Raw genomic sequence first — 12,768 nt, 5'->3', positions numbered from 1 at the left:
TTCGTATTTTTAAAATTAAGGCACTATAATGTTTAGAAAGGTAACCTTTGCAAAATGGGCCATTACTCTTGTCCATTTACATTATTAAAAAATATTTTCTACAGACAAAAATGGCTATCTGCAAATACAGTTCCTTTTGAAATGCAACCAAGTTTTTGAGCCATGAAACAGTGTGTTTAAAAACATGCTCGACTGATGAAACAGACATATTTTTACAGTCAACCTAATTGTTTAGCTATACTGTAACATTACTTAAGACCAATTTCTGCTTATCATTTAAAAACCTTGAAATACAAAACAGTAGAAGAAAAGCCAAACATAACATTGAAACACTGGTACATATGAATTAAAATGCAGACTGACAAAGACATTCTACATCAGCTAACAATGAAATCTTCCTCATCCCAAGAGCAGGATGTACTATGTAAGGTCCATAAGTCTGCATGTAACTATAGAGTAACCTCCTGTTATTTTCCACCTTGGATGCATGAATGCTGCCCCAAAACACTGTGGAGAACCTTTGACCTTCCAGTTGCTTGGACTACAACTCCCACAATCCATTCTGATTGGCTATGTTTGCTTGAGTCTGCTGAGACTGCAGTCCCACATCTGGAAAAGCCAAACTTTTAAACAATGCACGTACATCTCACAGAAGCACCATATTAGAGAAGGACATATTTTGAGTGGGATGGATGAAAGAGGAAAGGCATCTTTTACGAGAGAACTGAAATCATGTATCTTTATTAAAAGCTCATATTAAAAAATGCATTGTATGATGAGGGCTACTTTTCCCCTTTATGAAGCACTTTATTGTTTGGTATTCTTGTCACCAAGAAATTAAACATTATAGTCATTTATGGTGTACATAAATGGATAAGTAATAATTAACACTGAAACAATTAAAATCAGAGAACATGAACAAAATGATTTGCATTTTCTGTCTCCTCCACTCCACAGACCTAAACTGATACACGCCAGAGGACATAATTAGAAAAATAACATTTTGATTACACGCATATTCAATGCAAACTTCTTAGACAAGCTGTGACTCTGATGCAGATTAGAAGATTATTTGGAACTGGGTTGTTTGTGTGATAAGGAGGCACCACCAGTAATTTCTAATACATATAATTCCATCTGTTGTTTTGACATTATGATCCTGGAACGCAGGCAATTGCACGATAGTTTAAAAAAATCCATTCTACTTAAAAAAACAACTGCCTCCTCTGCAAAAAAACAAAGCAAAACAAAGCCCTAGTACAGCAACTCAGGAGCAAACAGGTTATTCCTTTTCCAGAACAACATATTCTGTTGACAACAAGTCCCTGGCAAATATTTTGCAAAAGACACAGTGGAGATCATTAACCAGAGAACTGCACAGGATACTTCTTCGAAAATACTTCCTCTCTACTGCAGAACCACAACAATCACTTCAACATGTATTTGCTTTTTCTACAGGATCAACCTTAAAGGACTTACTGGTACAGCCGGCAAAATAAGCAGCATAAGCCAGCCAGGAAATGGGTTTAGCACAAAGGATGCAGACAATGACAAATGTATCTGCAAATGCTCACAAATGCTAACAGGAGGTAAGAGTAGCATTTTCTACTCTTCCTATTTTCACACTTTTCCTATTTCTATTGGCACTTCATCAATCTGTAAAGCAAACTGTTGGCGAATTTTGTTATGCAGAGAGATGCTATTATTTTACTCTCCACTTTTCATATTCTGCTGCTTACTTTTGAATAAGTAGATTCATGAACCAGATGAGGATCATTCACAGCACTAGTATAACTACTCCAGACATTATGCCTACCAGAATGCACCCTTCCACATCTGGCACAGATCAGATATGTAGAGGCAGAGAAGATGTGAGAAAAAATGGGGGGGGGGGGAAATAAACAAAACCCACCCACCCCCCTTATGCACCAGTCTGAAGTAATCAAAATAGTGCAAGAGCATTAAGTTAAGATATAAGAACAAAGAATTAAGATCCATGGCTCAAAAAAGATCTCAGGATGCTACTTAAGATTAAGGTATTGGAATGTGACTCTGACAAAAGAAATAGCAGTTTAAGCTTCATCCAGGATTGCACATTCTTCATTCCCCTTTCTTCCTTTACTACAGATACAATATGGAGACTAAAGCCATTTACTCACTTGTGGATTAACCACAGTGTGTGAAAACACAAAATACATATAACCAAAGAAGATTTATCATCTGAATCTTTCTGTATCCTTCCTGCTTTATATTAATACAAAAATGTACTGAAAATAATTATTTGTAAGTCCCACATGAACACTAAAATTTTGTACTACTGACTTTTTAATGTCAAGACTTGGAATCTACAACCTGTTGATAACATCATTAAGTACTGAAAATTACCAGTAACACCTTGTCAGCATTAATATAAACCAGTTGTGGAATGCACATCAGAATCATAAGTTTTGTTTTAAAAAATATTTTCAATAGATCATTTAAAATGCTTTCTTTTAAATCATTTGAAACTTATTTTATGTTGTTGTTATTATTATTATTATTATTATTATTATTATTATTTATTGCAAAAGCATAAGCTGCTTCACAGACCTTCCACTGGGGACATTACTGAATGTCCAGTGTATGGAATACATCTGCCTAGAGCCTGTAGACCAGTGGTTTCCAAACGGTGCTCTTTAAGGGATTTTAGACTTCAGCTCCCAGAATTCCAGACTACTGGCCAACACAGCTGGGACTTCTGGGAGCTGAAGTCCAAAATGTCTTAAAGGACACAGTTTGGGGACCACTGCTGTAGACTATGCAGGAATTCTGGCAATTCCCATGCAGATCATTGGTGGGATCAGCACAAACAACATAGTGATAACAACACCAAAGATGCCATACTGTAAGAGGCACCATTCTTGCTGGGCAATTCTGGGAGTTGTATTTCAGTACAGTATTTCCAAGCATGGTAGATGCCTCACAGAAAAGAGGTGTTTTCTGTTAGCTCATGAGCAGCTCTTGTTAAGGAAGCCAATCTGGGATCACACTTGAACTATTGGCTTAGACTGAGATCTGATATTAGGAGACAATTTTAATACATATGGAATATGCTGTGCACAAGTAGCTATCCATTCTTTTTTCAGAATTCTCTTTAACATTTTATTCTTTTTAAAAACAGGATGGTGGTTTGATGCATGTGGTCCTTCCAATCTGAATGGTGTATATTATCCACTGCGACAGAACACAAACAAATTTAAAGGGATTAAGTGGTACTACTGGAAAGGAGCAGGCTATTCTCTCAAGGCCACAAGTATGATGATCCGACCAGCGGATTTTTGAAAGTATTTGCACTTGCATACTGAAATAACTTCAAAATACTTCACTTGACAAGTATTCCAATTTTAAACAGCTACAGATCAAACTTGACTGCTCTTCCTGCCGAGACAATATGCTTAAGTATGCTGCAGGAATCATGTCCTGAATTAAAGGTTCAGGACGGTTAAATGTCAAGGAACTAGAGATATCTGATGGAAGAATGATTTGGCAAAAAGAAAGAGCTAGAAGGATGCTACCCAAGTTTAAAGACTACAATGTCTTCAGCATTTATAGCACATGAGCATAACTGGAACTGTGAAATACATCTAGATCATCATATACAATTACCAAGCTTAAGAATTTTTATGCTTTTTCACCGAACTCTAAGTGCCTCCTTAAAAAGACACTCCATTGTAAACTATATCCTACTCCTTTTTCATGCCATAGTTGTAAGTATGTAGATAATTTGGCGTTTTGTAATTAATTTCTGTATTTAGATTCTTGCAATTAGTAATCACACATTCAGGGATATTTGGTAGCACAGGCTAGTATATTTAATAAGCTTTTGTAATATACATACATACATAAATACATATCTATGTATATTTCTCCACTTTACATGTCTTCTTTAAAAGTCCAGTACTGTGTATAATTAGATCACATTTTTTATTTCTTAAAATGTCCTGAATATGTATCAATATTTTAAGACTGAAATATCCCTGCAGCTGATAAGAGTTTTATTATGTGATTGAAATATAATTTGTACAAAAGTGACCATTTTTCTTTCTCAGTTCCTTTATTTTAATATTACTTGGTAATTAAAATTACTCAGTATTTTGAATACATTTTAAACAATCCCAAACCAAACAACTTTTGCTTTCTCTAGCTGAAAATTAGCTACTGATTAAAAGCTTCAAGTGTGCATATTCCTTTACCAATGAGTATTCATTGAGGAAGGAAAGAAGATAGCCCTATCTATCAACATTTGATCTGCAATGCTGTAAACAAATCATTATCCTCTAGATTTTGCATGATAAATGTGACTTTTTCTGAGTAGCTTTTAAAAATGAGCTTTTATTACTTACAGGAGCTGCAGGGAAATCCACTGAGAGCTCACAGGGTTCTTCAGAAATCCAGTGGCCGTATTCTAGAGACCACAGCACCTACAAAGTAAAGGGGGGGGGGGAACTGTAACCAATAGTTGTATTCAAAAGCAATGAAGTAGGACTTTTTTGAATATATTATAAAAAATAAATTAGGAGCTGAGTGCCCCCCCCCCATGGCCACTCTGAAATACAGTAGTATGATTTACACATACTATGGCAAAGAAAATACTGTACACCATATATAGTTTAGTCTATTTAAACATTTCTGAGAAGCGAAAATTTCAGCTTAACAAATACAAACTGAACAATGATATGTGGGCAATGTAATGGACATAAATCTGAGGCAAGGAACTAGACTCTAATAAAAGTATGAATGGAGGTTTCCAAGTCTGTTTCTGGATGCTTAATGCTATTTCAGGTATGGCACACAGTGGCTTTTTCAGATTTTGGATCAAGCAGTTGATGCCTGAGCTGTCACAAAGCCTTCTTGGGGTACTCCCATTTTCAGAAATTTGCTTCATAGCAATGGGAATATTTTTTTTCAAGAACACAACTCAAACATCATTTTGAGAATGAGAAAAAGTTGCCTGGTTCTTGGAATCCAGCCCAGCCCTTCCATGTTCAAAGAGCCACACAAGAATACCAGTGCTAACATTTTACAAAATTTTATTTTGGAAGGTTTTATGAGACATCCTGATAATCTGAAGAATGAATTAGGGTCATATTTTTTTAAGCAAGTGGACGCAGGTATACTGTAGTTGCAGTCATTCAGGAAATGAATGAATGTGTCTTGTACCTTGCAGGATGAACAGTGAGATTCTGTTTTCCCAGTGTAGCCCCTTGAACCTACCCAAACACCCTCCCTTTAAGCTGGTTTGGGTGAAGTTCCAGGATAGTGTTTAATGTGCTAAAAATCCAGCAGCTAGAGAAATAGCTTGATGGAAGCCAGAAATTCTGTTCAGTGTGATATGGAGTGCCATCCACTTCTGCCAGAGGTCTAAAACAGTAGGTCTAAAAGGTATTAACCTCAGGATGTGGGAATACATTTTGAATGCAACACATAATTGTCACAACATGTATGTCATTATTTAATGTCTTTTGTATCATTTTCTTGTAGCAATGGTCCCAGATGTTTTACTAGCTGAGGGAAAGAATAAGTTGATGCCCCTTACCACAATTCCATGTAGAGAGGCAACTGAACTGGAAGTTAAATTTTACCCTATCATGGGTGACGGGACAGTAATTCCACTGGAGAATAGGCTAAGAGGTGGGGGGGAAGGGCCAAAGAAGTTTGTGACGGACCCAGCTGTCCTCCATCGAAGACTGCTATTGGGATTACACAAATAGTCTGGCTTCCTTGCAGAAACTAGTACACCTTTTTCAGCTGTAACTTCTCAGTAATTACAGTAGCTGTGACTGCAGTCTTCTATTGTCAGTGATGTGCAAAACTGAGTATGTGTGAAACAAAAATCAAAACCATTCATTGTTAGATCAGTCAGTGGTCAGCAGCTGGGATGTTTATAACAATGATTTAACAGGTCCAGTCCCGGAAGGACCATTACAAAAGGATTTTAACAAAAGATCAAAACAAGAGGACCTTAAAACTGTTCAATGACTTTTTCCACAGGAACAATATGACATCCTCTACAGTAACCTGCTTAAATGTGTCATTTCCTCCACTAGCCTTTATTTAAAATAAGTAGCAGTCTCAATGTATGCCTCTTTATTTTTCACCAATAAAATATTAACACTGTTATTATCTGGTAAATGAGGCATAAATTTCATTAATGCTATCAAAACTTTTGCCAAATGCCTGTAGATGCATAATAATCCTTCTCAATTCTGACAAGTTAGTGGCCCTGAAGGACTTACCCTGAATGCCAAAGGGGTCGCAAATTCAATCCTTGGAATTTGCAGGTAGGATATGAAAAATTTCTACCTGAACCTCTGGACAGCACTTTCATGTCAATGATATTGGACTAAATGTACCAATGATCTGATCAAAGCTTAGAAAAATCACTTTTAAGTACCCAAATTCTCAGAAATCACTCAGTTAGCTTGGTCAGTGGATTCTGGGAATCGTAATCCAAGCAAAGAAAAGGAGATTATTCCAATTCTAGATCTGACTTGGCAAATATGTAGTAGCTTCCTATGTTAACCCTCTGTCCCTCATCACCCTTCATATCCATGTTGCCAGAAAAGAAAGTCAATGTCATTCCCCACTATTCTTTTCTTTAAATTCCATACATTTTAGGAAAACACATATCTTTTGTGTGGCATTCCACCTAGGGTCATATTAAGCCCCTGGACACTGAAAGTTCTGCCACCACACCCTGCCCCATTGATTTCAAGAGTCTGAAGTCTCACATCCTGACTAGTATACATAAAATGGGACATTTAGGGCACAGCACGCAACTGGTTTTTGATGTCATGAGACTAGTAAACACGAGTCCTTTAAATTTATTATTGTGATACTATTCTTGCCAGGAAAGGGGAGAGTTGTTTCTGGCCTCATTAGCCAAAATAACTTGGCTGGCCGTAAACGTTGTGCACTAAGACTTTGGGAGAAGGAGGAAGGCTTCATTTGTTGTAGACAGAATGTCTTATATTGGTCTTATGCTCAGGTCACTTTGACCAGTGCTTAGGGAAGCTCAATTGAAGAGAAAAAATTATTTTGCTATGTCACAGCATAGCAAATGTAACATTGTAAGTTTAAAACTTAAATGTGTAAAACACAGAGACATAGTGTGTGTGTGTGTGTATTCCAGTCAAAATTCATCCAATTAATCTGGACCAAGAGGTATACAGCAAAAAAATTAGCACTGGGTGGGATTCAGCATAATCACAAAGAAGAGTTCTACTTTGTGCAATATAGATTTACTTTTCCCTTTTTGCCTCCAGTAAATCTGCTCCTAGAACCTAAATATCGTAAAGGCACAAGATCCTGTCTGATTGTGGAAGCTAAGCAGGATTTGTCCTGGTCAGTACTTGGATGGAGACTGCCAATGAATAATAGTTGCTATAGGCTATATATCAGAGGATGGAACTGGAAAAACCATCTCTGGATGTTCCATACCTAAGAAAACCCTATTAGATTCATTGGGTTGCCATAATTCAACAGGAGACTTGAAGGTACATACACACACAAACCTGTTCCTGAAAACTGGGGGACATTCCAGCATGGCGTTTGGACAGATAGTGGAAATTGAAAACCAAACTGCCATATAAACATATAAATGTCTTCTGTTTGCAAAAAGGGTTTCTCTGGACTCTGATAAAAGCAATTCATTAACAGTAGCCTTATAAACTGCCATAACTTTGAAATGAATGATCATACTGAGGATGCAAAGCAATTTTCCAGCTAAAGTAAATTTATTTAATGAATGGTGTGTGTCATCTAAGTCCCATCAATTCAGTGTGTCTATTCTAATTCGGATTAATAATTTGATTTGCCTTTTTGGATTGATTTTCTGCTTTTTATTGTTAGTTTCCCTTTCATCTCCAAAATTCTTTTAGCAGAGTAAAAACTTGGCTGTGTAATATGCATAACCAACTTTTATCCATAATTGTATGGAATGATCTCGAGGAATAAATGCATAATGGCATACCCCCAGTTTATACATATTTTTCACTGAACATATGACTGTTCTCTTGATTCTTTTTCTTTTAAAAACACCTTCAAAATAAATATGGCAAGAGTGTACTTTCCTGTTGCTTATCTATTCTAAATCTTTCAGGTTACCTCATTTCAAAGCTAGCAATATTTCAGATGCTTCAATTTCTTATGATATTTCTTATGATATTACTGCTGTCTATGTATAGGCTGGGGGGTATGTCATTATGGATTTATTCCACGAGATCACACATACAAAATATTCCCACATATGCAGATTATCTGTTTAGAAAAATCCATTTAACATTTTGAGCCTGATAATTTTTTTCTCTGTAGATCACAGAAGTTGTTAAATCCTTTGCAATCCACTGATATGTTTAGTTGAAATAAATAGGTGTTAACTAAATGTATGCATTCATTCTATTTCAGCCATTTATTCATTTGTAGAGACCCAAGCAATCCTGATAATAAATAATCCCTAGGCACTTTACATAAGGTGAATCACTGTTGTTTTTCTAACTAGCTAAAAATTGTATGATTTGCAATGAATGAGGATCACCTGTCTTACCCATTCATAACAGACAATCCAACAGCCATGAGCAATTCCCATGAGCACATTTAAAGTGCGGCGTGGGCTCCCTGCAATAACATGACTTGTACTTTTGCACACTTCATCTGAAAATAGAAAGCCTCCCAACGTTTTCACCACTTGAACAACCACATTCTGCTTCCTTCAAGAAGACAGAGAGAGAAAGAGAGAGAGAGAGAGAGAGAGAAAATACTATATTTGCTTAAAATTACATGATTTTAAGTACAAAATACACTATTACAGATTAGTAATACAGATAATACAATAATATTAAGTATTAAATTAATCACATAGGATATAAACTCTGAAAGAAGAAAGCACTTTGATCACTATATCTAATGTTGTCTCAGGCTAAAACTTTAAGCACAGCTGCAAGAGAATTCTTAAGCAGCAGGGCCTACTTCTGAGTAAATATACATAGGCAGATGTCAGTTTTATTCAGTTACTTGTTCCTTCATGCAGCTATCGTACTGGATTCAACTGACACATTTCCATCTATGGGATGCTCTTCCATCCAGCAGAGATTTTCATCAGCAGAAAGGAAATGGTGACGATTCTCCCCCTCCAAAATACACAAATTGCTCTATTCAGCTCCCCCACCAACACTCACACTGGTCTGAGAGCCCCTCAATTTTCTGGTGCAACTTTGGGAGAGCCTGCAAGAAGTAAAAGGAATCACCAAACACTACCTCCCTTTTTGTTCTACTGACAGACAGTTCTGCTAGGTCAAAGAGCTTTCCGTCATTGGAGTCATACTAACAGGAAACATCCCCATTATTTTTGTTTACAGATCTTTAGAGAAAAATAAAGGAAACCTTCCCCGCATCCTTTAAAGATAACAAGGTGAAATCTGGAAAAAAAAATAGTATAGGTATTTGAGATATTCATGACACTGCCACAAAGTTTAATGGAAAATGTAAAAATTGCATTTCTTTGATGATCAGTGCATTGGGAGATTGTTTTTTCCCCTCATGAACAGAACATTTTTGTTCAATTCATCTGAAGAAATGGATCCAAGCAAGTTCACAATGAACCAAATCTTAAAAATGTCATAAGACTCCTTCTCCCTCTATCATCACCTTCTTTTTATACAGGAACACACTAACAACATAAATTGAAAGTTCAAGTTTATCGGATGTTCTTTGTCTCAGCTCTGTGGGAAAGTTTAGCTGTGCATAACTCCTCCCCCCTATAAATATAAAATTTCAGCACCATCTTTATGTAATTGCACATTCCCAATCATACAACATACTAAAAAAGTAAGCTTGGTATGGTAGTTTTAGTACCTATAGCTTGTGAGAAATTCAGCTCTTATTCTTAATATGCGATACTTACTCAGGTGACATGCTTGTCATGACTAATGTTCTCAACGGCTAGAGATTTAAGGAAGGAAAATGAGAGAATTATAACATTTCTTTTTCCACACAGATATGTACAGTTCCACTGAAGACCTAAATTATGTTAATGTTTTTGCATGCAGGTTTATATGATATGGCATATGAAGGCTTTAGCAGTGATAGCAAATAATAACTGGACTTGATTTTGTTTTCTGTTTAACCAGATCTCAGCTACGCATCCACTTTCCCAAAAAGACTCAGTACTACAGCAGATTCAATAAAATCTTGGGTTTTCTGAATGGATGGATTGGACTCTGAGCCTTATTCAAGCATCCTTTGCTTTACATGAATAAAGGGAGCTGGGGGTATCCTGTCCTTTGTTCCTCCCCTCCCTTTGCTGACAGGGAAGCTTTGAAAAGATGTAACTGTATTGAAATGCAGTGATCAATGCAGTTGGAAGCCCTGCCTTAATAGGTCTCTATCAGCATTGGACTCTGCAAATGTGCAAAGATTCTTCTAGACAACACATGGAGTGGAGGGAAGGGACATGCATCCTCTGCCCTCTCTACTCACAATAAAGAGAAGTTCTTAGGTATCTACAATTAAGTATGTTATCACACTGTGAGCAACTGTGAAATGAAAGACTAGCACCACCCTTCTACTACTGGCAAGGCACACACAATGGCCATAACCCCATGAGACCTGTATGGAACGTGTGTGATCTGTACACACATAAGGTTCCTCTTCACATGGAAAGAAATCCTCACCGATCCAGGATTCCATGCCACATGGACTAGAAAGGGAAACAGTGGGTGGGAATGTTGCTGAAGATGCTAACTAGTGCAACTTGTAATCCTTGAATGAATGCTTTTACCACATATGGCGGGATCAACTATGCAAATACAATGTGTTATCAAGACCCCAAACAATTTACAGATCTCTTAACCCAGAATAATGGAGTTCCTCAATATTGCATTGCTGGTCTTGATCAAAGCAAGTCTTGACCGGCTGTACTCACCTTCATCTCCTTAGTATTCTTTACTTTCCTATTAGGCTCATTCACTGGGTCATGCAAAAGATCACAAGAATCATCTTTGACATTAGAAACGCTGTCACCACCTAGAAGCCAAATCCATTCAGAAATAATTTGCAACAAGAGTAAAATATGATGCAGTACTCTGCAAAAGATCTCAATTAAGGGAGTAATTGAACATTTATCTATAGCCTGTGATTTTCTCAACATAATCATTTTTCAAAATGTGACTGATAAACTAGCTTCAAGCTGCACAGAGAAGTCTGTTTGTAATCTATTTTATATCTTGGATCTCTCCCAAAATAGTATTTGTAATTTGTAATCTATCTATAATTTAAAAAGTGAGTGTGTATATTGAACCAAAACTGAAGTTGAGCCAAAGAAGTGACAGCCATGACTAATGTCATATGTCCAAGAAGTACTTGTATGAACATGGCTGATATCCTTCAAGAACACTGATATTTGTGAACAGCATAAAGCAAAGTCTGAAATCTGTCCTCCAGAAGGTAAGACATATCTGACACCAAGTCTAGGATTGCACTGATGAATCTTATGTTCTGGAATGGAATCAGGTTGGATTTCTCCCAATTGAGAACGAGATCTAAAGCATCAAAAAAATCCAGGGTGTATGCATTGTGCTGCTTTAACTGTTGTCTTGACTTTGCAAATAGAAGCCAGTTGTCCATGTGTGGATACACTATTATTTCTTTTTGCCTTAGGCATGCATTTTATAAATATGCGTGGTGCTATGGAGAGACTAAAGGGAAGGATTCAAAATTGGTATGCTCTTCTTTCACAGGAAAGGACAGGAAATGACTTACGATAATTGAATCCAAAATGTGGAAATATGCATCCATGAGATCTATTGTGGCAAACTAGTCCTGGCTTTGCAACAAGGAAAGGATGGTAGACAGGGTGACTATCCTGAAGCATTTGAAGATGTATGCATTGAGATGTCTGAGGTCCAAAATTGGGCAAAGTCCTCTATCCTTTCTGTTGATGATAAAATATCAAGACACCCCCCTCCAATGGATAGATGTTGTTAGGATGGGTTCATTTGCACCTTTGTACAGTAATGTAACAACTTTGTCAAGAATTTCAGAAGCGGAGGTCATGCAGATTACTTCCAATGGAAGGCATTCCTCCAACACTGTTGTATACCCCTTTTGGGTGATATTAAGGAGCCACGAATCAGTTGTTTTTGCTGCCCAGGCATGGAAAAATGGGATAGTCTGTCCTGGAAGTTGCAGATGGAGTGGGAAGAGGAGAGAACAGGCAGTCAAAGGCACCTCTTGCCTTGGTCCTGATTCTTTTTCTTGAACACAGATTGGTATTTAGAGGATAGAAGTTGTTTCCCTAAAGAAGATGAAGATTGGGAAAGGAATTGTGATTGTTAGAACGATGGACTAAAAGTATGCCTCTTTACCAGAGCTGACCTATGCCAACTGTACCTCAGTCTTGAATAACTTTGAAAACTTGAGAGCATGCTACATTGCCTAACAGAAGACCTCATCTTTTGCGTAAACTCCAGTTTTTCATCTGTCTCCTTGTTAAAAAGGCCAGATTCATCAAATGGCATGTCCTCTATAGTGGCTCTCACTGGAGTTGACAAGCCTGAGGAACATAACCATACAAGTCTTCTAAGAGTTACAGCTCCTGTTAGGATCTTGATAGAGCAACCAGCTTACATGGCATACAGAGTTGATTTGCTGCCTTGTCAACACATGCACTTCAGACTGGAGAGTGTTTGCTAGGCATTTCTCTTTGTCAGGGAGATTGTGAAGAAAAGGTAG

At 37.2% G+C, this 12,768-nt stretch overlaps 2 protein-coding genes across 4 annotated transcripts in view; one reads left to right on the top strand and one right to left on the bottom strand.

The window, feature by feature from the left end:
* The window catches only part of ANGPT2 (angiopoietin 2), a 49,433-nt gene extending 45,407 nt beyond the window's left edge, over positions 1–4,026 (top strand). The window contains exons 9-10 of the mRNA XM_089531090.1: positions 1,459–1,589; positions 3,161–4,026. Coding sequence (XP_089387216.1) covers positions 1,459–1,589; positions 3,161–3,321 — 292 coding nt within the window. The 3' untranslated portion in view covers positions 3,322–4,026. The remainder of the gene's footprint in view (positions 1–1,458; positions 1,590–3,160) is intronic.
* Positions 1–12,768, bottom strand: part of LOC149311450 (microcephalin-like) — a 110,792-nt gene that overhangs the window by 80,221 nt on the left and 17,803 nt on the right. For 2 of the 3 annotated variants that reach the window (XM_089531087.1, XM_089531089.1), the window contains 4 exons: positions 10,961–11,061; positions 9,941–9,978; positions 8,585–8,747; positions 4,383–4,460 (listed from right to left, as the gene is read on the bottom strand). In XM_089531087.1, the coding sequence (XP_089387213.1) occupies positions 4,383–4,460; positions 8,585–8,747; positions 9,941–9,978; positions 10,961–11,061 (380 nt within the window). Of the gene's footprint in view, positions 1–4,382; positions 4,461–5,775; positions 5,852–8,584; positions 8,748–9,940; positions 9,979–10,960; positions 11,062–12,768 lie in introns of those variants that run through there. The other variant, XM_089531088.1, reaches the window with a different exon arrangement.

This window comes from Sceloporus occidentalis, unplaced genomic scaffold (genome assembly GCF_023333645.1).
Source record: "Sceloporus occidentalis isolate IW3139 unplaced genomic scaffold, rSceOcc1.0.p SCAF_6, whole genome shotgun sequence".
Taxonomy (NCBI): domain Eukaryota; kingdom Metazoa; phylum Chordata; class Lepidosauria; order Squamata; family Phrynosomatidae; genus Sceloporus; species Sceloporus occidentalis.
This window is presented reverse-complemented; position numbering and strand designations above follow the sequence as displayed.